Source organism: Typopeltis vanoorti, chromosome 21 (assembly GCF_054136105.1).
Source record: "Typopeltis vanoorti isolate ZY-2024b chromosome 21, IOZ_Tvanoo_1.0, whole genome shotgun sequence".
NCBI classification, from domain to species: domain Eukaryota; kingdom Metazoa; phylum Arthropoda; class Arachnida; order Uropygi; family Thelyphonidae; genus Typopeltis; species Typopeltis vanoorti.
In genome coordinates, this window is record NC_143569.1 from 13607349 (window position 1) to 13634983 (window position 27635).

General features: G+C 38.0%; 1 protein-coding gene across 1 annotated transcript in view; it reads right to left on the reverse strand.

Annotated features, from left to right (window-relative positions):
• Positions 1 to 927: 927 nt before the first annotated feature.
• Positions 928 to 27635, reverse strand: part of LOC150094633 (estradiol 17-beta-dehydrogenase 11-like) — a 65987-nt gene continuing 39279 nt past the window's right edge. Inside the window, exons 4-6 of the mRNA XM_090411612.1 lie at positions 20944 to 21084; positions 10462 to 10590; positions 928 to 1524 (exon numbers count right to left, since the gene is read on the reverse strand). Of these exons, the coding sequence (XP_090267738.1) occupies positions 1437 to 1524; positions 10462 to 10590; positions 20944 to 21084 (358 nt within the window). The 3' untranslated portion in view covers positions 928 to 1436. The remainder of the gene's footprint in view (positions 1525 to 10461; positions 10591 to 20943; positions 21085 to 27635) is intronic.

Here is a 27635-nt window from a genome sequence, read left to right on the forward strand (position 1 = left end):
TGTTTACATATACCGGGTGATCCAAAAATAACAGAAAAAGTAATAAATCAATAAATCGAAAAGTATAGACAGTTGCACGATGCGGTTTTCACAGAAATGCACAGAAAGACATGGGATTTTTTTTAATAACGAAAAATTTTTTATTGCCAGAACAGTTACATTTGTCACCGATAGGTGGTGCTGTAGCGATCCCGGAGCTGCTGCCTGTCGCTATTTAAACCGTGAAGTACGTAAATTTCAGATGTAGTGAATACTGAAGCTAAACTTTCAGCATTTAACGTTTATTATCGAAGTTAAACGTTCTGCCAAGGTGAGGCGTGTTATCGTTACGAGATAAAGCACTTTTAGTTAAGCTACATTATCAGAACTCCGAATGTGCAAGTGCGGCTTTGCGTATAATAAAGGTAACCAATAATATGTTGTAACCAATATAAAATTATTGGTTACAACATATTTTTGTCTGTCAGTTGCATGTGTTCTCCTGGCAGGGTTGTCTGATTGCGGTACAAAAACCCTGCACCCTCGTATTAGACCGGCTAACGCACCCCCCACTGAAATACCCCGATAAAGATTCTTCGCACCTAGACGGGATTGTAACCCAGGTTTAAATCGGAGGAATACGATGCTCTGAAGTCAGTGCAACTGTGTCCGTGTGGAATGGCTGCGAGAAAGGAACTGACGAAGTTTGAAAGAAGCGTTGTGATAATATGTCATGTTTCAGGCCTATCCTTTCGGCAAATTGTGGACAAATTTTCTTCCTTTTAATAAACTGTTGTGTAGCCATCAGTCTGAACATTTACTTGTAGATCCAGAAGAATGGAACATTTTCAGTGATTTTTTTTAGTTTTAAAGAACATACGAAAATCTCGCAAGACAAGTTCTAGCAAATAATGTGGATGTACCTGTTAATTATTGAAAGTTGCACAATTGGATGCAAATTCCTCATCACAATAGATCCTTTTCATCATTTATTGTTCTATTACTTGATGATGCAATGCTGATGCATGATTTTCAGAGAGAAACGTCTACAGTTTGCACTTTACTTTTACTACAGATTACACTAACGAAAATAAAACTTGATGTTGTGTGCTTGTTCCACAAATTGTGTGTTGTGTGCTTGTTCCATGATTTATTTTAAACAAAAGAAATAAACATTGTCTCATGTTATAGCAATTGACTTTTCCCTTTTATCTAGTTATATTAACGTCAATGACTTTTAACCGAATAAGTTTATAACATTTGTTATGCTATACATCGTATAAAAATAAATTCATCTGCTTAATACTTGTAACGAATAAACTTGATTAATAATAAACAATTCTGCATCCTCCCTCCCATCCCAGATACATAAAGTACATTAGTTCTATCTACAAGAATAGTTCACTTCTCCTCTGTTGGTTTATTTTTTATTTCTGCAATCTTTTCTGTAGAAGTATTCATGGAGCGCCTTTATTTTGAGGACTACCAACCTTTTTGAACTCTGTAATCTTCCTAAATTTCCTAACAATATAGTCAGGCAGTGTTCTGAAAGAAAAAAAGACGTAATTAATGAAGTAAGTTTTAATCAGATTACACAGAGGTTGTATGCCAAGACAAATGTGTTCGCATGCAAGACAAATTAAATGTGTACTCGCTCTTTTACATTGACAGAGAAGTCTCTTCAAGTTTGTTTAACATTATTATTTCTACGATTCATTATGGCAACTTGCTTCTTAGATTAATCGTAAGGCAGGTTGTATGTTATATATATTATATTATAATAATTATAATTATATAATATAATTATAATAAATCAGCTAATGCATTTTATTCCACTTAAGGGAGTAGGTGAGGCCGTTTATGTCCTATCTAACTTTTGAAGACTGATTGGGCAGTTGTATCCAATCAGAGATAGAGGGCCCAAGACTATCACTAATTTTAAGCAGCATCCAGTGAAGAGACAGCTAACCAGTACTGTCGTGTCCCCCTAACCACAATACAATATTTTTAATGTCAGTTATAGTGTGGGTTATACTGTCGACTTTTTTTTTTTTTTTTTGAATTTAAGGGACGAAAAACCACAGTTTCTGGGAGGAAAAAAAAAATCGCTTGCCTTCTGGTTCCCAAGTTGACTAACTTGGGAACCAGTCAGACAGACTTAGAAAACGTTTCTGTAGAAATATTATTATTATTATATTTAGCAGTAAGCGGTAACAAGAACGCTATTTCGATGCTCCCATATTTTAAGTTGCAAAGTAGAGTTTTTCTTGTAGATTAAAATTCAAAATCTACCAATGAATTCCGTTCTTCAAGTCGAACATATTGATGTAAAAACTGTATCTGTTAAATAATAAGAAAGTTATAAGTTTTCAAAGTTAGAAGTACACGGTGGTCAACTACGTGAGAGTTGATCACCGTGTACCAGAGAACAATGGAAGTCGCCATTTTAGCAGTCACAGCACGATCGCCAATACCAGAAATATGAAGTGCAATAAATGCCAGGAAGACTAAGGGGGAAAGCAAACTACATAACATGCAGGAACTGCCAGAGAAATATGCATTTTCTATGATCGGGATTGTCCGAGGCCACTTGGCAGCGAAAATCGAAAGCGAAGCGGGATGAGTGTCCACATTTTAGAGAAAACAAAGGAACATGGCCTTCAAAGGCAGGCGGGAAACAGCCAACACAGAAAACAGCAGGCGGGAAACAGCTAATGCAGCACTCAAAAGCAGAGGAAATGAAAAACAAGGAGTATAATACCCAAGAAAATGTAGGGAGAATGAGGAATTGAAGTGTATATCGGATCGTGAGTGTGATATTTTTGTCAAACTTCAGAATGAAGAAAATAGGGATATGACAAGAAATGGCAAGGTTGTACATGAGAATTGTGAGAGTGTGAATGATAGTATTAATGGTTTCTCAGAGAATAAAAAAGATGAGATAGATGCATTGAGTGAGATCGCGTTGTTGAATGGTGCGATAGAAAGGGCAAAACAGCAGCTAGAGTGCATGAACAAAAGTCGACTGAATGAACCAACCAATAATAAAAGGTATGACAGGAAAAATAGACGTATGAATGTGAACATGAACAAAATGAAGGATAGAGTGCTGTATGGAGACTCGTTAGTACGAGGTGTATTAGTAGAGGATTTGATAAGATCGTACCAACCTGGTGCGACCATAAAGGATGTAACTGAGTCTATTAGAGAGCAAAAGGAAAGGGTGAAAGAAATCATTGTTGTGGCAGGTACGAATGATTTGAAAGGAGATAAAATGGAAATGATAGAAGACCTGAATGAATTGTTTGAGGTAGCAAAAGAAAAGAGTGAGAGAGTTAGAATGATTAGTCTTTTGCCATGGTATGACAGTGAAATGTTTAAAAGGAGGGCCATAATTGCGAATAACTTTATGCGTGGGTTATGTATGACAAGTGGTGTGGAATTTGCGGACGTGTGGAGTGAGTTTGATGGGCGAAAGGATCTATATAAGATGGACGGCTTGCATTTGAATGGTTACGGTGTGTAAGAAGACTTGAGAAAGTGTTGCTGAATGTAGTGGATGTGCAAATTCAGGGAAACTAGATTTGTTAAGGGGGGGGGGAGTAGACATACAGTCCTTAGGGAGGCAGTTGAATATAAGAATGAATATAATATGCCAGAGCAAATAAGGACAACAAATCAGAGTGGGATAGTTAATATAAGGCATCAAGGGAGGGTTTGGGCTAATGGGAGTCTTAAATTCATGTACACTAATGCTAGGAGTACTAGGAACAAGAAGGAAGAGTTTTTGGCCATGGTTGGCACTTCCAGACCACAGGTTATTGGTATTAGTGAAACATGGCTGACTATAGATGATATAGCTAGTGGGATTGAATGTGATGGGTATAGTGTGTTCAGGAATGACAGAGAGAATAAAATGGGGAGAGGAGTATTGTTGATGATAGCTGATGAGCTGCAGCCAAGGAGAATAGAAGTTGAATTGTAGGATAGAGAAAAGAGCACATTTGAGGCCATTTGGTGTGAGATTGTGGCTAGCAGAACTAAACATACAATTGGGTGCTGCTATAGACCAGGTGATGGAAAAGATGGTGGTGACAGTATGCACAAGCAAATAGAAGAAATAAGTGGAAGGAGAGTGATTATTATGGGAGATTTCAACTATGGTCGGATTGATTGGAGTGAGGAGAGGACACACGAGAGGAAGGAATTGGATTTTATGCGGTTATTAAGGGATAACTATCTACGACAGCATGTAATGGAAAATACTAGGGGTCAGAGAGTGCTTGACCTAGTAATTACATCTGAGGATTTGGCTGTAACAAATATGACCACACTGCCACCAATCGGTGAGAGTGATCATAGGGTCTTGACTTGGGAGGTGGCTAAAGGTGGAATTTTCAATTAAGACAGGGTACATGTGGAATTATCGGGCTGGAAAGTATGACAGGCTTAGGAGTTTGATTGGTTCAGTGCCATGGCATGTGCAACTGCAAGGAATAGAAGTTGATAGTGCATTGGAGGTAGTTAAGAAGTGCTTGAATGAAGCAATGGCTGACCGTATACCTAGAGTGTCCGAATAATAAATCAAGTAGGGGTTAATGGATGAATAACACCATTAAGCTTGAGCTGCAAAAAAGAAACAACTATGGAGGGAATTTAAGGAGAAGGGTGACCTTCAGGCACATGAACGGTATAAAGCGCAGGCCAGAAGGGTGACGAGTGTGGTAAGAAAAGCAAAAAAGGATTATGAAAGAACATTGGCCATGCAGGCTAAAGAGAATCCTAAACAGTTTTTTAGATATGTAGCAAGTAAAAGGGAAAATGTACATGGTAGATTGATTTTAAAGAATGCCGTTGGTAGGGAGGTAACTGAATCAGTTGAGATAGTTGAGTTACTGAGTGAGCACTTTGCAAGAATATATCATCCAGGTGGTGACATTGCAGAAACGAATAAACCAGTAGATTATACGGGAATTGTGGTGAATGAAGTGGAGGTGATTAGTCTATTGCATAACCTCAATGTCAATACATCTGTGGGATTGGATGGTATACCAGCTCGTGTTGTACGAGAAGCAGCTAAAGAATTGTCAGTACCCTTGACCATATTGTTTAATTTGAGTCTCGGGTCTGGGTTACTCTCGAGGGGGTGGAAACAGGGGAAAATAGTTCCACTGCATAAAGGTGGTTACAAGACTGCTGTTGTAAATTACCGACCGATTAGCATATCAGGAATATCACTAACATCATGTCTGGAACAACTATTCAACATTCACGCAGTATCTATCATATCTTGCCTTGAACTCATTCACGGTCGTAGCACCCACAACAGACTCTGGAAGCTTATTCCACTCATTCACCACTCTCCAAGTAAAAAACCTAGCTCTAACACCCTTGTCAACCACGCTCTTGCCCAGCTTCCGTGCATGGCCCCTAGTCCTCCCACCACCAGTCATATTTTCAAAAATATCTTCTGGATCAATCTTATAAAAACCCTTCAGTAATTTGAATGTCTCAATCATATCACCCCTCCTTTGCCTATTGTCCAATTTCTGCAACCCACAAATCCTCAACCTATTCTCATAAGGTTCATTCCACAGACCTGCTATCATCTTGGCCACTCGTCTCTGGATCCTCTCCACTTCCTCCCCATCGCGAAGAAACCCTGGTGCCCATAACTGGGCACAGAAGTCCAGATGGGGTCTTATCAAGGCTCAATACAGAGGAACAACAACTTGCTTCTCTCTGCATGTTAAAGTATTTTTCATAAGCCAAGTGATTTGGTGAGCTGTTTTAGTTACTTTTGCAATGTGCCCCCTAAACTTCAACTCCCTATCCACCAGCACTCCAAATCCCTGGCCTCATCAATCTCCTGGAGTACGGTTCCACCTATGCGATATACTGCTGCTATTCTTTTCACCCCAAAGTGCATAACCTTACACTTTGCCACATTAAACTGACATCTATTTTTCCTAGCCCAGTCCTCCAAACTATCCAAATCATCCTGATAAAATTTTGACATCCTGTGCACTCACAATTGGTCTACCCAACTTTGCATCATCAGCAAACAAGTGAACACTTCCTCTCAAATCCTTTCCAATATCATTGATGAACAAATTGAAAAGCAATGGTCCAAGAACAGAGCCCTGCGGCACTCCACTAGTCACAAGACGTCTTTTTGACTCCACTCCTGAATAAACCACTCTCTGGTATCTCTCCTTCAACCACCCTCCTATCCATCTTACCAACCCTATATCTATCCCCATCTGCTCCAGTTTACTGATTAGGGTTCCATGTGGTATCCTGTCAAAGGCCTTGGCAAGGTCCAGTAGTATCACTGTAAACCCATTACCCTTATCCAGTTCAGCCGTCACTGTGTTATAAAACGTGAGCAAGTTACTGAGGCATGATCTACCCTTCACAAATCCATGTTGTCCCCCATACAATATCCCATTTTCATCTATCCAATCCTGTATTCTTTTCTTGACTAATTTCTCCAAGACCTTGACAATGATTCCTGATATGCTAAAATTATTCAACATCCGATATCGTTAATAGGAAAAATATCTCTCTCTTAACACATTAAATGAATCATTGTAAATACATACGTGAAAAATGTAAAATACATTGTTAGTTATTATTTATACACATTCATAAGATATTCACTTAATTATGTACTGAATATTGTAGTGAACAAAAATGTAATAGTATTACTGCAATTGTATATTTGTAAATATTCTGTATATGTGAAGAGGATAATAAACTTTGTCAAATATATATATATATATATAATGTGTGTATGTATCTCCATGCACTCAGAAGATTCCTTAATTTCCACAATAGCCATCATTCACACAATACCTATCATACCTCTCCTTAAACTCATTCATTGAAGAAACATCCACAATCACCTCTGGCAACCTATTCCACTCATTCACCACCATCCAAGCAAAAAACATAATAATAACACACTTCCTACTACGACGTCTGGTGGCTGGCTCTTTGTTCTCTCCTTTCTTGCCATGTACTGAATAAAGTCTTCAGTGTCAATCCTATAAAATCAGGTTAATAATTAATGCTTCTATCATGTCTCCTCTTTTTAGTCTCTTAGCTAATTATTGAAACCCACATTCCTTCAATCTATTCTCATAGGGGGCATTCCATTGACCTGCCACAATCTTTATCTCTTGCCTCTGGATCCTCTCCAGAACTTTTTTTTTTTTTTAATCTCCAACAACTACATAATCTGATGTGCTGTTTCGCTTACCTTCACAACATGTACTCTAAACTTCAACTCCCTGTACACAATAGACACCCAAGTCCATGGCCACATCAGTTTCCTGCAGTTCAGTTCCATCGATCTTCTCTTTCTAAAGTACATCGCCTTACGCTTGGCCACATTAAACCAATAGTCATTTGTCTTTGCTCATATTGCTACTCTAAGTCATCCTGCAGATCTGTGCATCACCTTCATTAATTATTGCCCTTCCCTGTTTTGCATTGTCAACCAACAATTAAAAATTTATGTCAATCATTTCCTATTTCAATGATATACAAATTAGACAACAGAGGATTGAGGACTGAGCCAAGTGGTACACCGCTGGTTACATGCATTCTCCTGGATTCATCTCCTTCATAAATCACTCTTTGTTATCTGTCCAACAGACACCGTCCAATCCAAATATTCAGATTCATATCCATCCCCATTTGCTCCAATTTATGCAATAGAGTTCTATATGAAATATTTTTAAATACTTTTGCAAAATCCAGAAATATCATTAAGTAGCCATTTCTTTTATCTAACTCCATTGTGACTTAATTATAAAATGCAAGTAAATTACTAAGGCAAGACCTACCATTCACAAAACTATGTTTCTCTTATAGAGACATATCCCTATCAATCTAGTCCTGCAATGTGTTTTTCATCGATTTCTACAATATCTTAACCACCATTCCTGAGATGCTGATTGGTATATACTTTGCTATTTCCTTCTTGGAGCTTCCTTTATGGGACAATTTTGCCTTTTTTCCACCCCATTGGCATCTTTCCACTACTGCACCATAAACTGTACTTCTTGGTCAATGGAGCTGATAATTCTTGTATTACACCGGTTGATATGCATGTTATCCCATGGGTGTGTTTTTATCGAGATTTTGCAATATTTTAAGCACCTCCATTTCTTCAATCTCTGTTCTATCAAATATCCAATGTCACGTTTGGAATTGCAATGTCACCACCTAGATGGTACACATCTGCAAAATGCTCCCTCCATAATTCAGTTATTTTTCTTGGTTTTGTTACCTCCTCACCATCACGTTTTTTAAGTCATCCTCCCATAGTTATTCCTCTTTTTTACTTGCCACATAGCGAAAGAACTCCTTATGGAATTTTGGCCTCATCAACTAGCTTTTCTCATTTCGCTGTATACAGCATTTCGCTGTATTGGGCATGCTGATCACCTTTTTTCTTTATAATCCCTTCACAACTTTTACTTAGTTTGCAACTCTTGTTTAATGAATCTATTCACCCATCTAACTCTTATCTGATTTATCATTCCAACTTTAGGTATATATTCAAATACTGTATAGTGATTTAGAGGGGAAAGAAGGAAGTAATGCCTCTTTTTTTTTTTTTTTTTTTTTTTTTTTTTTTTTTTACGAGCACCATCGGAAGCTTTACAAGTTACTGAGCAGACAATACTAGCCTATAACTGAATCACAGTGAGTGGCACTGCGATTGGCCACTTGTGCTCAGCACACAATTAGTTCAAAATGATGGTAGATGCAAGTACGAAGCAGAGAGGAGTGATAGAATTACTTACTGTGGAAGATATGAGTTAGAAGGATTAATGGTTGTTTGAAAGAGTATGGAGACGATACCGTTAGCATAAGCACAGTTAGACGCTTTCAGTCAGACGCTTTAAGAGTCTGACTGAATAGAATAGGTCAGAGATAAGCTTTGTGGACTTTTAGAGAGAGGCATCATGATCAATTCAGAAAAGTATGGAGATGTTGCAGAAACTGAAAAAAGGCATCCATCAATTCGGCCCACAAGAAACATGAATGAGGTTCTCCTCCGTGACCTCATATCATTTTGAATACAAGATATGCAACTGCAAATTTGGTTGTATTCATCTTCTTTATATTGCCAATAGCTCAGATACCCTCTGATTACCATCTGTTTGGTCTTTTTAAAGGATACATTCCAAGGGCGCCATTTTTTTTTCGTCCATATTCAATTCTTCCTTTCGCTTTTGAGAACAACGAGGAACTGAAACAAGCATTTCATGAAAACTCAGAAGTCAGCATTTAGGGGTCTTTCCCAGCGATGGTCAAAGTGTACAGCGAACGTTGGAGAGAGTTGAAAAATAACAGGATGCTCGAAAGATGGGGGATTAATCTATGCAGAAGTCGTTAAATAAATTATATTTTCCTAGCAAAAAAGTAGGAAGATTTACTTTCTTACGGTACCATAATGGCGATGTTACATAATGCTCATATTGCTATCCCCCATGAAATAATTAATATAACGAGTCATATTTGTAATATTAGTACAAACAGTAATGAGTAATAGGCTGCCGTGTATAATTTCATTAAGATATATTTTCTGCAATGCTTAGTGCAGTAAGTTTAACATTTCCTTTTCCATTTGTACTTAGATTTTAGCAAGTGAATTTTAGTGAAGAGATTCTCGCATGTTTTGTATGTTATGTGACTGGTTGTGATGCGAGTTTTTTGGATGGATTACTTATGAGGGAGATTTGCATTTGTTGCACTGTCATTATGCTGTTTGTGAGAGTCTTCATAAGTTTGATTAGACGGAAGGATATAGTGGGGAAGTGTACTGAGACTCTCAACCATGACATCCTCCATACAGAGAAAAACCAGTCTCCGTACCATGACAGTGTCCCCAACACATCACTACATGGACTCCCTCTCTAGACACGACCTGGCAGAGTATGTGGCAGCGGGATTATGCACCAGTTGATCGCACGGAGGTTAAGGGTCTCTAAGTATGTCTGTCATGGCTTTGAAGAGTATCACACACTTCACGGAGAAGACAGGTGGCAACAGAAACTGAACTTCCTGTAGATTATTTTATAGATTACTAATATTTTGATATTTTTGAGCACTAAATTGAAATTGAATGAATTACATACGAAGCACAACACAGAAATTTTAACAAGTTCACTTCTTTTTATCATAAAAAAAGTTTCCAAATAAGACCGGATGAGAAGCAATGATACAATTCTGTCTTGTTATTCTTGTGAGGTTTTATTGTATGCAAGGCATTGATAAATCTTGATGAAAATCAGAAATCACCGTAGAAGTCATCTGATACTCCTCATAAAACTGAGAGTGTTAAATAAATTAACTGAATATGCGCGAGTGCGCGCGTGTGGCAATAAAAGACTTCTAAACAACGAAACAATTCTGCAATTTAATTTTTTAAAATATAACTAAGTAATATGAAATTTAACTTACCTTTTTACAAAAAGGATGAATCTGAAATAGCCAGGAATCAGAACGAAATTCTGTTCTTTTCTTACGGCGTCTACTAATCCTCGAGCGACGATTTCAATATCAAGATAAGGTATTATGTTTAAACCCTTGCTGGAAAATAAAATATTAGATCCATAAAGAAGAATATCTTTTCTAAACTTCCTTGGAACCACATTTGTTAATAAAACAAGAAAATAGAGCGATTCAAAAATGATTGGATGCTATTAAAACAGCAAACAGTGAACTGTCGTGTGTCATAATTATGTCGTGCTACCAATGTAGTTTACGTTGAACATTTCAAGTAACAGTTCATTTGATAATTTAACATCGTTAATTAACTTATTAATTAACTTACATCATAAACTATTAAAGCTAATATATTTGTGCTCATTGCTTTCAACTTATCAGAAGGTGCAACACAGCGTAGATTATGGATTAGCATAACAAAATCTTTTGGAATATGTCTCGGATGCATTCTGCGGAGAATGAATCAGAAACAGCACATAATAAATGCCCAACTCAGGGTGCGTTGCCAGTGGAAAGACAAGACAAGCAAGCAACCAACATCCTGGTTTCAACATTATTTGAATCTTTAATAAGTTGAAAGACGATTAAGATAAGAAATGTATTGAGACTTGAGTCTCTATAGATCAGTAGACATAGACGAAGCTCTTTGTTTGTACGAATCCCTTCTCAGTACGCGAAAAGCCTTTATCACGGCTTTTCAACTGAAAGTAGGTTAGCCGGTCTCATACACAAATATCTACAGATCCATGATTCTAGTAGTAAGACTTATACGTTGGTTAGACATAACTGGTAATTAATTTACGGAATTAACAACGCATATGAAGTATTTAATTAAAGATAACTTTAATGAATCACTTCTATATTTCGGCAATGTCACATTGCCATCTTCAGGAACATAAAGATATGGTACGTGCACTAAGGAACTAACAAAGCAAATGAGGAAGAATGTAAGAAACTAATTTTGTTCCTAAAGTCCTAATGGTGCCCTCTTGCGGGCTAATTTGGTAGTCTTGGCAGTTGGGCTGAAGTTCTCATAATGAAAGTCTCCCAAATTTGGGGCAGTTTCATGCACCCAAATTTGTTGAGGTTAGGAACGTTTTTTAGAGCTGCTGAAGATTCTTTGAATAATCTTTCGTATTTAAACTTGCTGCGATGGATTATTTTTGTCTTCTTCCAACGAATTTTATGGTGGGTATCACAGTAGTCAACCTCTCGTCGGCAGTTTTAAAGCCTGAAGCACTCACCGCACTTTCACGTGGTCACAATTTCGCCCTAGCCCCAAAAAGGATACCTGCTGAAGAAATCATGATCCAAATAGAGCGTGGAATTCGCAACCTGCCTAACCATATCGCCAACAACGTGAGACTGGATGTAGTCGGTGTTCTCACTAAAGCCAAACCTCCGAAATCCAACTTATCCAAAAACGAATATACAGCCCTACAAGAATTAAAAAACAACAAAAAAATAGTAATCATCAAAGCTGATAAGGGAAGCGCCACAGTGGTACTCAATCAAAAAGACTACAAAGGTAAGCTAAATTCTTTAATACTAGACCGTACTACTTACCTCCCCATTGAATATAATCCGACCAACTCTCAGATTAGTACTATCCACAGACTCCTTAAGAGGGTCACTTCTTGGCCTGTGGAAGTCACCAACAAACTTAAACCTTATAACTCTAGACCCCCCCCCCGATTATATGGACTCCCAAAAATACATAAACAAAATGTGCCATTGCATCCCATAGTGGATGGCATTGATTCCCCCACATATAAATTAGCCAAACATTTAGCCAAAACGCTCACACACTACACTGGCAACACACCATCACACATAAAAAACTCAGCCCACTTTAAAGCCAGTATAGAAAACCTCACACTCCAACACACTGACATAATGGTCAGTTTTGACGTCTCCTCCCTATTCACTAATGTCCCACTCAAAGAAACCCTTGAGCTCATCCAAGCCAAGTTTCCTCCCGATATCTCAGCCCTATTTCAGTTCACAATGAACTCAGGCTATTTCGTTTGGCAAGGAAAGTTCTACAAACAGATAGAGGGGACAGCCATGTGTTCACTACTTTCCCCACCCTTGGCCAATTTCTTTATGGAGACATTTGAAGAGAAAGCCTTAAACTCCGCCCCACAAAAACCCACTATTTGGCTTCGTTATGTGGATGATGTGTTTGCTATTTGGCCACATGGCTCAGACACACTCCACTCCTTCCTAACACACTTAAACAACCAACATCCCAGAATTCAGTTCACCTTAGAAAAAGAGGAAAACAACACCCTCCCCTTCCTAGACACTTTAATCACCCGCCAGCTTGATGGATCTTTGGTTTTCTCTGTTTACAGAAAACCCACCCACACTGGCAGATACATTCACCAGCAATTCCCCCCCCCCTCACAACAATATGGGGTGATAAAAACACTATATAACAGGGCAAAATTAATCTGCTCAGATGACAAGGCCCTGACTATGGAACTAAACCACATCCTCAACACTTTCTTAGCCAATGGCTATAACCCCAAAAAAATCCAAAAAATACTAAAACCTGTAAACCACAACCCCCTCCCCCCCTCCACAATAAAGACTACACCTAAATATCCCCACATATTCTAAATACCCCCACATATAAATTAGCCAAACATTTAGCCAAAACGCTCACACACTACACTGGCAACACACCATCACACATAAAAAACTCAGCCCACTTTAAAGCCAGTATAGAAAACCTCACACTCCAACACACTGACATAATGGTCAGTTTTGACGTCTCCTCCCTATTCACTAATGTCCCACTCAAAGAAACCCTTGAGCTCATCCAAGCCAAGTTTCCTCCCGATATCTCAGCCCTATTTCAGTTCACAATGAACTCAGGCTATTTCGTTTGGCAAGGAAAGTTCTACAAACAGATAGAGGGGACAGCCATGTGTTCACTACTTTCCCCACCCTTGGCCAATTTCTTTATGGAGACATTTGAAGAGAAAGCCTTAAACTCCGCCCCACAAAAACCCACTATTTGGCTTCGTTATGTGGATGATGTGTTTGCTATTTGGCCACATGGCTCAGACACACTCCACTCCTTCCTAACACACTTAAACAACCAACATCCCAGAATTCAGTTCACCTTAGAAAAAGAGGAAAACAACACCCTCCCCTTCCTAGACACTTTAATCACCCGCCAGCTTGATGGATCTTTGGTTTTCTCTGTTTACAGAAAACCCACCCACACTGGCAGATACATTCACCAGCAATTCCCCCCCCCCTCACAACAATATGGGGTGATAAAAACACTATATAACAGGGCAAAATTAATCTGCTCAGATGACAAGGCCCTGACTATGGAACTAAACCACATCCTCAACACTTTCTTAGCCAATGGCTATAACCCCAAAAAAATCCAAAAAATACTAAAACCTGTAAACCACAACCCCCTCCACCCCTCCACAATAAAGACTACACCAAGTCTATCACTATCCCCTACATCCAGGGCACCTCTGAAAAAATAACTAATATCCTCAAAAAATATGACCTTACTTCCTGTTATAGACCATATAAAAAGTTGGCATCCCTTATCCGCGCTACCAAAGACCAACCACTTCCCCTAGACCTACCTGGTGTATACCAGGTCCCTTGCAGCTGCAAATTGTCCTACTTTGGCCAAACAGGCAGAACAACAAATATCAGGATTTCAGAACACCAAGACTACATCCGGTTTCACCAGTACAGCCGCTCTGGGTTAGCAGACCATGCCTTAGATACCCACCATAAAATTCGTTGGAAGAAAACAAAAATAATCCATCGCAGCAAGTTTAAATACGAAAGATTATTCAAAGAATCTTCAGCAGCTCTAAAAAACGTTCCTAACCTCAACAAATTTGGGTGCATGAAACTGCCCCAAATTTGGGAGACTTTCATTATGAGAACTTCAGCCCAACTGCCAAGACTACCAAATTAGCCCACAAGAGGGCACCATTAGGACTTTAGGAACAAAATTAGTTTCTTACATTCTTCCTCATTTGCTTTGTTAGTTCCTTAGTGCACGTACCATATCTTTATGTTCCTGAAGATGGCAATGTGACATTGCCGAAATATAGAAGTGATTCATTAAAGTTATCTTTAATTAAATACTTCATATGCGTTGTTAATTCCGTAAATTAATTACCAGTTATTATCTACAGATCCAGTATGCTTACCCTCAGAAAGATGCAACAGAGGAGTGGCAAATCAGACTGCATTAAATTGTTTAAAACCAAAAATCAGGGGACTCAACTCGTCTTCTTAGATTGGCTAGAAATCTGTGTATAGATGATGGATTGACACTTAAAGACTTCATTTAGAAACTTACTCAGCATAACAAATTTTGTAAAATATAAATAACACAGGAACATGTTGTAAAGAAAACATGTATGGGAAGAACTGAGACAACATAAAATATTCGGTTGTTGTGTAATGTCATCATTCAGGGAAGATGGTTGAAGTCGCTATCATGCTTGCTGAATAATTGTTGCGCAATGGAGAGTAGCATTTGAGGAGGTGCAGTTGGAGATCAAGGAAAAAAAAGAGGCAAAGAAAAAATGGGACATGACTGGAACTAGAGCCGACAAGGAGGCATATAGATTAGCAAAGAAAAATGCAAAGAGAGCTGTAGCAAGGGCAAAAGCGAAGGCAGTTGATGAGGTATATGAAGAACTGGAGAGAAACGGTGGCGAAGCTCAGTTGTTGAGAATAGCGAAAGCCAGAGATAAGGCCTCGAAAGACATAACATCAGTCAAGCAGATAAAGGATGCCTCAGGAGTAGTATTACAAGACGAGGACAAAATCAGAGGAAGATGGAAAGAATATTTCCGAAAACTACTAAATGAGGAGAATCCAAGAGAGAGGTGCGAGGATGGAGAGGTAAATGAGAGACTGGTGCAAGACATAAGTAGAGAGGAAGTGGTTTGGGTACTGAGAAAAATGAAGAATGGAAAGGCTGTGGGAGCAGACCAGATACCTGGGGAAGTGTGGAAAAGTTTGGGCAGTGAGGGCGTGGATATGTTATGGGATCTGATGTGTAAAATAGCCCAACAGGAAAAGATACCAGAGGAATGGAGGAAAAGTATTCTCGTCCCAATCTACAAAGGAAGAGGAGATGTTCAAGACTGTGGCAACTATAGAGGAATCAAGCTGATGTCACACACATTAAAAATATGGGAAAGAGTAATTGAAGCAAGGTTACGGCAGGAAACGAAAATTGGTGAGGAGCAGTTTGGATTTATGCCAGGAAGAGGGACAATGGATACAATATTTGCGCTAAGGCGATTGATGGAGAAATATAGAGAGATGCAAGTGGATCTGCACATGGTGTTTATAGACCTAGAAAAGGCATACGACAGAGTGGCCAGGCAGAAGGTATGGAGGTGTATGAGGAAGAAGGGGGTGTCGGAGAAGTACGTGAGGTTGGTGAAGGAGATGTATGAGGGAACAGAAACTCAGGTCAGGTCTAGTGTCGGCATGATAGAAGGGTTCCCTATTGTCGTAGGGCTACACAAAGGGTCAGCTCTGAGCCCCTACCTCTTTGACCTGGTCATGGATGTACTAGTGGAGGATGTCAAGAAGGAAGCACCATGGAGCATGCTGTTTGCCGATGACATTGTTCTATGCGAATCATCCCGAGAGAAGCTTGAAAATACCCTGGAAGAGTGGAGAAAGGCATTGGAGGAGAGCGGCATGAGAATTAACCGGGTGAAGACTGAATATATGTCAACGGGGAGTGACGAGGATATCGTCATACGACTCCAGGGTGAAAGGCTAATTTCAGGGAAGAAATTCAAGTACCTTGGGTCGGTTGTCGAGAGGAATGGTGACCTGGATGAGGAAATACAGCACCGAATAACATGCGGTTGGATGAATTGGAGGAAGATGAGCGGGGTCCTGTGCGACAAGAGAGAGTTGTAAGAGGAAAGGAAAGCTCTATAAGATGGTGGTGAGGCCGGTGATGCTCCATGATGCGGAGACGTGGCTTATAACCAAGGCACAGGAGAGGAAGATGGAGGTAGCGGAGATGCGGATGTTGATATGGATGAGTGGTGTGACAAAGAAGGACAGGATAAGGAATGACTACATCAGAGGGACAGTTAAGGTGGGACCAATTGGCAAGAAGATACAAGAAAGTAGGCTGAGGTGGTTTGGACATGTTGAGAGGAAGGGTGAGGAGTATGTTGGTAAACGAGTGGAGTATATGGAGTTGGAGGGAAGGAGGAAAAGAGGCAGGCCCAAGCTCAGGTGGAGGGATAAGATGACAGAGGATCTTAGGGAGAAAGGATGGAGTCCGAAGGTTGCTCTGGACCAGAGAACTTGTAAGGGGAAGGTTAAAGATTGGTGCGCCGACCCCGTTTAACATGGGATAAGGCAGAGTGAAAGAAGAAGAAGAAGAAGAATGGAGAGTAGCATTGTCGTTCATGAAACAACCGTTATCTGCTGGATTAAAAATCAACATTAGAGGAGGAACTTGATTTGTAGCAATATTCAGATATTCCTTGGAGGGCACCCGACCTTCAAGCAATACCATAGACCCGTTACATACCAAAAGAATATCCCCACACCCTGAAACCACCTCTAGAACTTGGAGTTGAGTTTACAAGGCAAGATGGGTTCGTTGTTTCATTGGCTGCCAACAAATCCTCTGCCTACCATTGCTAAAGAACAAGGTATACTGTGACTCGTCGGACCAGATGACTCTTTTTCAGTCTTGCAGTGTGTCCAGTCATTGTGTTCCTGACACCACTGTAGACGAACTTTCCGGTTCTTCGCAGAAATCAGTGGTTTCCGTATAGGCATGCGATTGTCAATACTAAGTCTCTTAGTTCGGTGAGATATGGGTCAGGAACATCCTTTATTAAATGCTTCAGTCATCTGCTGCACACATAAAGTTGTATTTGTCCGTACAAGCCGTTTACGATGACGGCGATCTAGATATTTTACAGACTGTTTCAGGACCACAGTTACGCCTCTGAGACAAGCAATGTAAATTATTTTTCCACTGATTAAACACCCGTAATATCTCGCATTTAGAGAAACCAGTCGGCTTTTTGCTGTTTCCAAAATCGCGGGCAGACGTGCAGCCAAAACAAGTCCTTTATCGAACCTCCGAAAGATCCTTTGTTTTTCCCATTGTGATCAACATTGTTCACGATTACTGACCAAGAGCATTCGTAAATAGTTGCCCGGAACACGTGGTGATGTACATGATTTTTTTCATGTATTTTGATTTTTTTCATGACGTACCAAGTATTTTCCATATACACTGCGTAAGTGACGTTTACCTACATCTTCATAAAGGATTCTAATTCAGTGGCTGGTATAACACTTTTTTTTTTCCGAAAAGTTTTATTACTAATATTAGTCTAATTTAAACTAAAATCAGACGACGGGAAAAATCAGTAAAAGTAGGAGGTGATCAAAGCCAAAGGTGGACATACCCGATATTAGGATTCGCCTGCTGGTGTCAATTGTAAATTGACAAAGTGTCTTTGTGTCTGGACAATTATTGTAGATTGTGTGTGTGTGTGTGTGTGTGTGTGTGTGTGTGTGTGTGTGTGTGTGTGTGTGTGTGTGTGTGTGTGTGTGTGTGTGTGTGTGTGTGTGTGTGTGTGTGTGTGTGTGTGTGTGTGTGTGTGTGTGTGTGTGTGTGTGTGTGTGTGTGTGTGATTAGTTCAAAATTACTTGGGATTAAAAAAACATCAGAATCTCTGATTAAACCACAAAATTAAATTGTGAACACATTTTCCCCGGTTGCGAAAATTATTTCCAAGAGGCTTTTCTTAGTAACATTTCAAGAATCCCTGGACTTTATTCTGAGTAAGGGCCTACAGGTGTTACTTTCAGGTGGCATTTCGAGAGGTACAAATCTTTTATCAAGGCCGAACCTATGCATAAACTAGCCAAGCTATAACACACGGGATCTCACCTTCGAGGGGTCTCAGTCTTAGTAAAGCTTATCTAAAAATTACTCAGTAGCGGAGGAATCTGAATTAAACGTTATAGCTTAGGATTCACAACAGCCTTAATCGGGTCTCCCAGCCGATTGAAAGGATGACATATACCGACTATAATAGTTTTCAATTTTTGAAAGATTGACACTGGCGGTTTTCCTGTTTCCTCATGTACATTTTCCTGTTTCATGCAAATTAGACTTATAAATTATGTCAAGGTTATAAACGAATTACCTGTAAAATAGTTGACTTGAAACTACTTGTCGTAAAGTAAACTGTTTTTATAGTAATGCTCTTTTAATTGGTTAATTATGTTGGTTAATTTTATTGGTTAATAATCTTAAAAGACTAATCCTAATTTTATGGCCTTGAAAATGACTTAAGATAAATAGCTTTTCTTGGAATTTCCTGCATCATAAAATCATATTTTCGAATAGTTTACTTTCTGCTTTACACTTTATTCTGTTTGTTAAGAATATATATAAGCCGTTTCAGTTTAAAAGGGTAAAACTGCTTAAAATCGCGTCTGATTCAAACATGGCGCATATCAGATTTGCTGAAATCTTGTTTCAGCAATATAACAAGATTTTTCCCGCCTATTCCCCGTATACCGGAATAAAACGGCGCTAGCTGATTTTTTTTTTTTTTTTTTTTTTGGAATTAGTATTTAACAAGATCGTGTTCATATTTGGTTGGTTACTTTGTAGATAGCCAACCTGCAGTGTTGAAGCTTGGCTGTCTACAAAATAAAACAAAACAATAATAAATAATAAAAATAAAAAAATCAGCTAATGCTTTTTTGTTCCAGCATAGGGAGTATGCGAGGCCGTTTTAATCCAGTCTAACTTTTTGGAGACTGAGTGGGCAGTTCAATCTCATGCCAGAGAAGCAGGTTAAAAGTGCCGCCATCTCGTGGTCCTAATCCTAACTAATCCTAACACAATATTTTTAATGCCTGAAAATAGTGTGGATTCGACAGCCAATTTTCTTGAATTTAAAGGACGAAACACCCGAATTCCCGGGAGAAAAAACCCGCTTGCCCGTGCCAGAGATTGACTAACTCGGGAACGGTTGAAAAAAGGCTTAGAAAATATTCCTTTAGTCGGCGGCTAGATTTGAACCCATGTCTTTCTTAGTGCGGCCAAGTGATGTAGAGTGCAAACGCCACTTCTTCTGAGCAAAAAAAAAAAAAAAATTTGACAGTGCGTAAAATACATAAAAATGAAGATTATTTTACATTAAAGAAATTAAAGGTTTTTGTGTATCCTCAAATTAGCGAATGGCTTTAGATTAACAGCTGAAGCTAAAAATAATCGATATTCAGCAAAAAAAAGTGTGGAATGGATTCGAAAAAAAAGATGAATAAACTTTTAGGATACAAAAGTTTCCTTCAGAAAGAGAGAGAGAGAGAGAGTACCACAGACAATTTTTGCCCATCTCGTGGCAAGTTGTAGCAATGAATACCTTTGATGACTTTTTTTTTTTTTGGCATTAAGATATTTGATATGCGTGATATAAAATTTTATACATTCTTCTGAAGTATTAAAGCTCATTAAAAAACATTTCGTTTTTTTGCATACTTTCAATTGTTTTTGATGCTTTTTCAGGGTTAAGCACTCCATTAAATACATATGCCTGAAATTGTTATAAATTCAGCTCGAGAAGTACATAATGAGCATGTTATTCATAATTTATGAGATCCTTTTAAATAAGAGGCACCATGTTATTAGTTGCAAGAAGACCACCATATTTTCTGCTGCATCAATGGCCACCACATACTGTAATCTGCCGTCAGTAGCGCACTCAGGATTTAATCTTGGGGGGGGGGGGGGAAGTTGAGTAGACGATTTGAGAATATACACACTACGCATCGCATACGACCTATGAAACATAAAAAAAAAAGAATTTTAATTAGGAAAAAATTTTTGGAAAATGTTCTAGTGTTTTTTCCCTTTTCTTTGGGAGGGGCCAGGGCTCCCTCTCGGTGCGCCACTGTCTGCTGGAATATACACACAAAAAAAAACGAAGCACGAATGCCATTTTCGAACGTGCGTATTAATCAGGACTACAAACTGATTGACTGAACCAATGCAAGCATATTTAATAGATAATTAATGAAAGAATTATCGAAATAGTGTGAAGCCTTAAACAAAAATGAATTTTTCTGCCAGCATTGTAGCCGATTTCTTAGTCTAGTTAATTATATATTAGAAAAATGTTAATTCTTTCATCATTCAAATTAATATTAGTTCACGAAATTCATGCAAAAAATTAAAATTTATACATTTTATAAACATATTTATAATGTAGAAACATTTTATTTATAATTAAATATTATAAATATTATAAATTATTTGAGAAATATTTAATAAATTATATATTTATAACTCATAAATATTTTATTTAAAATTAAAATATTATAAATAAATAATTGGGCCACATGTAATTTTTTTACCTGTTAAGAACGAATGGCTCCAGACCCGACTTAAAAAATGTTGGACACACGGTCGTTAACTTAATATAGCTGTCATGCTTGAGAATATTCAGTTCTTCTTGAAGAGATTCCATCAATCCAAGAACTGCAAATTTGGTGGCGCTTGAAAAGAAAATGCCATGTTAAGGAAGAAAAACAGTTTACATTAAATTTTTTAATAAATTTGCACTTATAACATTTAGTGGGCCTAACATTAATTTTGCTATTATGCTAATAATAATTTTGCGCCAAAAAAAAAAAAAAAAGAAAAGAAAAGAAACGAAAAACACATGAATTTATCCTAACTAATTCACCGAAATTCAACATAACGTAATCTACCATAAGTAATACAATCTAATTTAAAATAAACAATATAATCTTACAATAGCATAAAATCACCAATAAAACTGCTGGCCTGTTGTGGTGTAATGGTTAGGAGAATATTCCGGGGGTTGGTTGAGGTTGGAATGGCCTTCTAGCTTGCCAGTACAACACGCAAGTTGCGGGTTCGTGTCTCGCATAAGCATGGATGTTTGTGAAGCCTGCACCAATAAAACTTAGTTAAATAAGAAAATTCTGGTGGTAGGTAATTAGCGGATAAAGCCCTTTGCCTAATTCTTCATAAGATGAAGAAGAAAGCAAATACTTATTTCTCTCTTTTTCATTGTAAATCAGGGATTCTCAGTCATTTTCATGGGATAGCACGCTTAGTGCTATGTTGCCTATCTTTCGACATATTGGATGTTCATATAGTCGCAGTACGATAAAAGTAATAATTGTCTTTACTAATTATAAATAATTAAGTAAAATATGAGTGATTAAAAATAAACGAATACCAACCTTACTAAAAAGGAAACTTCCAACCCTTCCATGTAAAGACTTCATTTCAAGTCAACGAGTGATGGTATCGATCAGACAACTATCCGACAAATCCGAAAGTCTTGTCTCATTAGGAACAAAGCTGCAGAACTACTTTTATTTAGGTCGAATAGTTCTGATTCAATAAAAGAGTTAGGTGCTACTATTGCTCGTATTACGAAAAACAAATTGCGCTTGTTACACCGAATTTGCCTTGGATGGCATAAAACAAGAAACCAAACTTTGTGCATCGTCACTAGAATCTGATACTCCGAAAAACGACGAAATGTTGATTAATCCAGTATTAATAGAAAAGGATAAACTGGTGACTGGAGGATCACGGCATGAGTCCTTATGGATATCGGAACCATGTCTGTTACTGCGGATTGCACCCTCTTAAATTTCGGATCATCACACATCTGCTGTCGCCGTATTCTGTATACATGGAGCGAACACTTGATTGAGGCACATAGCGCTGAGTTTGTGGATGAGATGGTGCTGATAACATCCTCCTAAATTCACTGACATCCAACTCTACTTCCCTTCTAATATCTTCAAATAATAATGACACCGGATCAACTCAAGAAAATCGACCGTAGACGGTCACTTTTCTTGAGTTACGGGACGAAAAACCCGAGTTTAGGGAGTGATAGGGACATCTCAAAGGAGAAATGAAGTCAAGGAGCAGATTCCAGATTAAGCGCAATGCAAAAATTACATCAATGGCTGAATTGTAGTAGAAAATAATCGATATATCTCTTGCCTGGATGGCAGAATGGGATCCCCGTTGTGATCATGGAATTGCAATTACTGTGCAAGTTCTCTGTGTCCGTCTTTTTCCACTTTCTTGATGGAAAAACTGCCTTGAAGATTGAAAAGATAGAATCAAATGGAGTAGACTGAAATCGTTTTAACCTTATTAACTCCTATCAAGTTAGGCCTGTGTAGCTCAGTGGAAGTGGCGCTTGAATCTTCTGAGCTAGGCCGCCCGAAGATAGACCTTAAGTTCAAGTCTAGTCGCTGACTGGAGGAACTTTTTTTAAGCCTATCTTCGACGGTTCCCGAGTTAGTCGATCTTTGGCATGGGCAAGCTGGTTTTTTCTCTGGAAACTCTGGTTTTTCATCCCGTAAACTCAAAAAAATTGACCGTAGAACCAACATTAATTCAGACAGTAACATATTTTGTTAGGGTTAGGTAACAAGAGATGAGAGGACTTGCTTGCCGGTCTCTTCATCAGTGGCGGCTTATAATTAGTGACAGCCATGGGCCAGCTATCTCTGATTGGGCACTGATGGAGATTGAACTGCCCACTCAGTCTCCAAACTAGATAGGGTTAAAAGGCCTCGCTTAGTCCCTATAAGGGAATAAAAAGGCATTAGCTTATTATTATGATTAGAACTCCCATCAAAAAACAAAGACAGTTAAAATAGTACTCGTGAAACTAACATGTCGCCGACGTTCACGATTTGTCGATATTGAAATGTCGTTTACTCTTATTCTAAAACTGAACTTCATTGTTGGCATAAAAAAAAAGTTGATTCAAAGGAAGTTTATGGCACTTTGATGGAGAAACACTTGAAGAAGCAACGGTTTTCCTTATTTTGGAAGCCATCTATTAGCAAATTCATGCATTTATGAGAAAATCTGTAAGCGGAATATCACCTATCCAATCATTTGATAAACAGGTTACCTATGTTGCAACCTAACTGTTCATTTATGGAACTATTGTCGTCGAAATGTTGCTGTAAGGTTAAGAAAGTTGAACTGCAATTCGCAAGCATATAAAAACGTGACGAAACTACTAATTCATTCTCTTCAAAGTATCCTTAACATGCATTATCTCAACATTTTGACGCTACAACTAGATAAGCATCTCCTAAAACAGGTTATCTTCTCGAAACTGGAGTGCAAAACAACAACAACAACAACAACAAAATTAAAGAAGCAATTGAAGGATAAATTTAAGGCAAAATGTGAAAAAATGTAGCAAAAACATAATTATTGAGAAGCTTTAGTAGTTCTTGATTTGTCGAACGGCAAAGAAGAGAAGAACAAGAAAAGATTGTCAGATTGCACGAGGATTAATCAATTAAACAAGGAATAATTATCATTTCCTACTAACAGCGGCAGAGTGTTCCATCGCGTATGCTAGAATAATAAACTCAGTTAATACACTTAATGAACTGGTCCTACGGCTTTACTTGTTTCGGCCACAATTACTAATAACAACTAACCCTCGAAAAAACAAACATGTCCCCAATATAAAAATCACTTGGATCACGAATTGGCACAATCAGCCATCTTCGAACTTAATAGATCAATTTTGAAAGATAATCAAACTCGTCCATGAGTGACTGATGACGATACCTTCCTCATGACTTTTGATTATTAACTTGCAGGAAAGTTGCTATCAAGTGAAGATCGTTTTCCTTTAAAAATCCGTTTATCTATCATCAAAGGATTATTGTTGCGTTATTCTAGAAAATGAGTAGTTCTGAAATGAATGGAACATAAATTCTCCTTATTTTCTTGGACTACAGGGTATGAAGCTTGCACAAATGACATGTTCGGTCTCCCATAGAACAACACCATTATTATTACTCTTAATGTGAAGTGCATTACAATTCAAAACACGTTTTGCGATTTTTAGAATTGCGAAAATTTGGAAAAGGAGATATTCTACACATTATGAGATCGTAGATTTCATTCTTATAACACATACGACAAATTCGAAATTCGTACCTGTATTTTTGCACACTTATCTGCTTAGAGAATCTTTGGTGTACTGACAACTGTGCTTTTAAATACACTTGACGAGAATTGGAGTATTTCTTGCTGTCTTTCCTATTGTAAGGTGATCAATAATCTGCGGCTGCCCTTCTCATTTGAAGCAGCCGCATTTTTTTTTTTTTTGTTTGTTTAATCGGCAGCTTATTTAGAGGAGAGCTGCTTGTCTTGTAATAGAAATATAGGTTTGTTTTTATTGACCATTCACCCATCCAAACCAACATGTTTACAGATTTAATGAGGTATTTTACTTATGCTGAAAATAGCATTACATTTGTTGCCTCGTAGATCGATAGGGAATTAACAGAAGTCTTTTCATAGGTTTGTTTATCCGTAAAAACTCTCATGAGTTCTCCAATGTTTCCATAAGTTGCAAATTATGAAGCTCGCACACATTACATGCACATGTATAATAATACTTTAATACCAGAGAGCCGCTATCCACCTTTAGTCGTCACCGATTGTTGAGCGTAAACTTACCGATGATTTTGATGCTTCCAGCAGGGTGTATAGCAGATGACTGCCGCCATCTTGCATTCCTTAGTCCTAACTCGAATCGTTGTCTGAAATAGTAAGATTTCTAGAATTGTTTTTTTTTTTCTGAGTCTCCTTATATTTGCAATGTGGTGGGGGAAAATGTTTGGGACTGAAATCTTACCTGCACCAAGATCGACCAATCCATACAACTAGCTAAAAAACAAGAAGAGAAGAAATTGCTAGAGTAAGCTATTAGAATTAAATTTATATCATTCTCCCAACTGAGTAGCCCCACAGAAGACCCGATTTTTTTTTTAACATTAATAAAGATTTTGTATTGGAATAACTATTGACAGCAATGTACTACTGTCGAAATAGCTTTTGCCTCCATAGCGTTAGCTGTCCACATAATAACTGGTATAGATTCAATTCTAGTCGCCGACTAAAGGGACTTTTTCTAAACCTTCTCCGACTGGTTCCCGAGTCAGTCGATCTTTGGCATGGCAAGTTGGGTTTGTTACTTCTGTTTCGGTAACTTGTACGGGAGTGAACTTAAATGACAGCAACTTAAGCGGCCAAAGGAACCACCCAGTAGAGAAGACCTTATATAGGTTCCTCCAGTTCCTAGAAACGATTCCAATGCATGTCTTTCTTCCTAAAGGGTATCGTCGCTACCGACGATACCCTTTAGGAAGAAAGACATGCATTGGAATCGTTTCTAGGAACTGGAGGAACCTATATAAGGTCTTCTCTACTGGGGTAGCGAGTTAACGGATCTCCTACGGCTATGTCATGGATTTCGTTCTACAAAACAGGAAAACCGTCAAGAAGAGCACATACAATTAACAGACACAATACATTACCCACAGCCTTAGTTGCTTTGGCCATAATTTCAAACAACAACATCAAGCAATGCTATTTTAATACTGTACACTCAAATGGAATGGATTCTGGTTCTCTAGTTAATTAAGATGTGTTAGGCATGTCCACGAAGGATCTCACCAGTACTGCGTCTGTGAAGACATGGGGAAAGAAACTGGAGACCCTAGTCTGAAAACAGTTTGTCAACAATCACCTTAGACCTCCAATAAGCAGGGCTACGGTGTTTCCACTTAGATATGAAACTCGAGTTCAACCTAAGGGTGGCATTTACCCCAACTAGGGAAGAATTAATTCCACACACGCAGAGCAATAAGAAGTATTCCACTTGATGAAATAGAACCTACAGAGTTATTTATTCTTTTGTCATTAATCATTAATGGAATTACTTATAAAATCCAAAAGTTTGATACAAAAAAAAAAAAAAAATGGGGCTTGAAGAAAAGACAAAGGGAAATGAAGCTTGGGATCATAAAGTTTAAAACGAAGTGGGAAGAACCGAGAGAGAGAGAGAGAGAGAGAGAGAGAGAGACGGCTTGAAAGCAATATGTCGGTAAATTCATAAATCCTGTTTCTTAAAGTAAAAAATCCGTACTTGAGGTACTGAAAAAAACTGCGCATTTTCAAGAAAATAAAAACTTTGAGTAATTCACGCAAAAAATACAGTTAAGTACAAAAAATAAGATTTTTTAAAATCTTTGAGCTGTTACTTCAATGAGAATAATCCATGACAAAATAATATAATTTTTATTTAACTACAAAGTTATTTATAGTTAAATAACGAAACAAAGGAATTCAATATGAAGAACAAAGTAGATATAGGAATAGCTGATTTATCAGACTAATCTTAAGTCGGAGTTTCTATAAAAACAAAACCAAGTAAGTACCGACTACATTGTAAGAAAAAAAAAAGTGAAATGGATAATAGAGAAGAATCACAAGGCTATATTATTCCATCTTTTGCTCACATTCACGCGCTGGAGAGAAGGAGAATAAGTGAGAAACATTTTCCGCTGAAAATAATCAAAACAGGAATAAAAATCAAAGGCTAAATTTAAATAAAGCAAAAAACATTCAAACACACATACACAAATAGTTCTTTTTTCTGCAGGAGGAAACTGGTTTTAAATTCCCCAGCCATACACGCAATAATGTACTAGTCAAGATCATGAACAGCAGATTGTGGAGGCTGCTTGCGAAATTCTCGTGTTCCTTGTTTCTCTTCATGTCAGCTAGAGATAGCATTAATCCTCTGGCGATTACGAAAGTGAAAACTGGTCTCAAGAAACCAATTATATATAAGGAATATTCTTTTACATACTGTATTAGGCAATTTTTGGAAAGCAACCTCTAATATTTTACACTTTCTGGCATTGCTAATCCTGTTTTAATTATAAATAATATATACGATGAACATTTTGGGTGACATTCCAACCTATTCTTTTACAAAATTCAACAGCAAAGCGTTGCATATATACATATTTCATTTCCTATAATGATTGTTTCTTTTTCATTTATTATTATTATTATGGGAAACTCCAAGGAGTCCTTAGACTCATCGAGGGAGGCCCTAACATCATGTGAAGAACAACTATTCAACGTTCACACAGTATCTCTCATACTTCGCCTTGAACTCATTCACAGTCATGGCACCCACAACAGACTCTGGCAG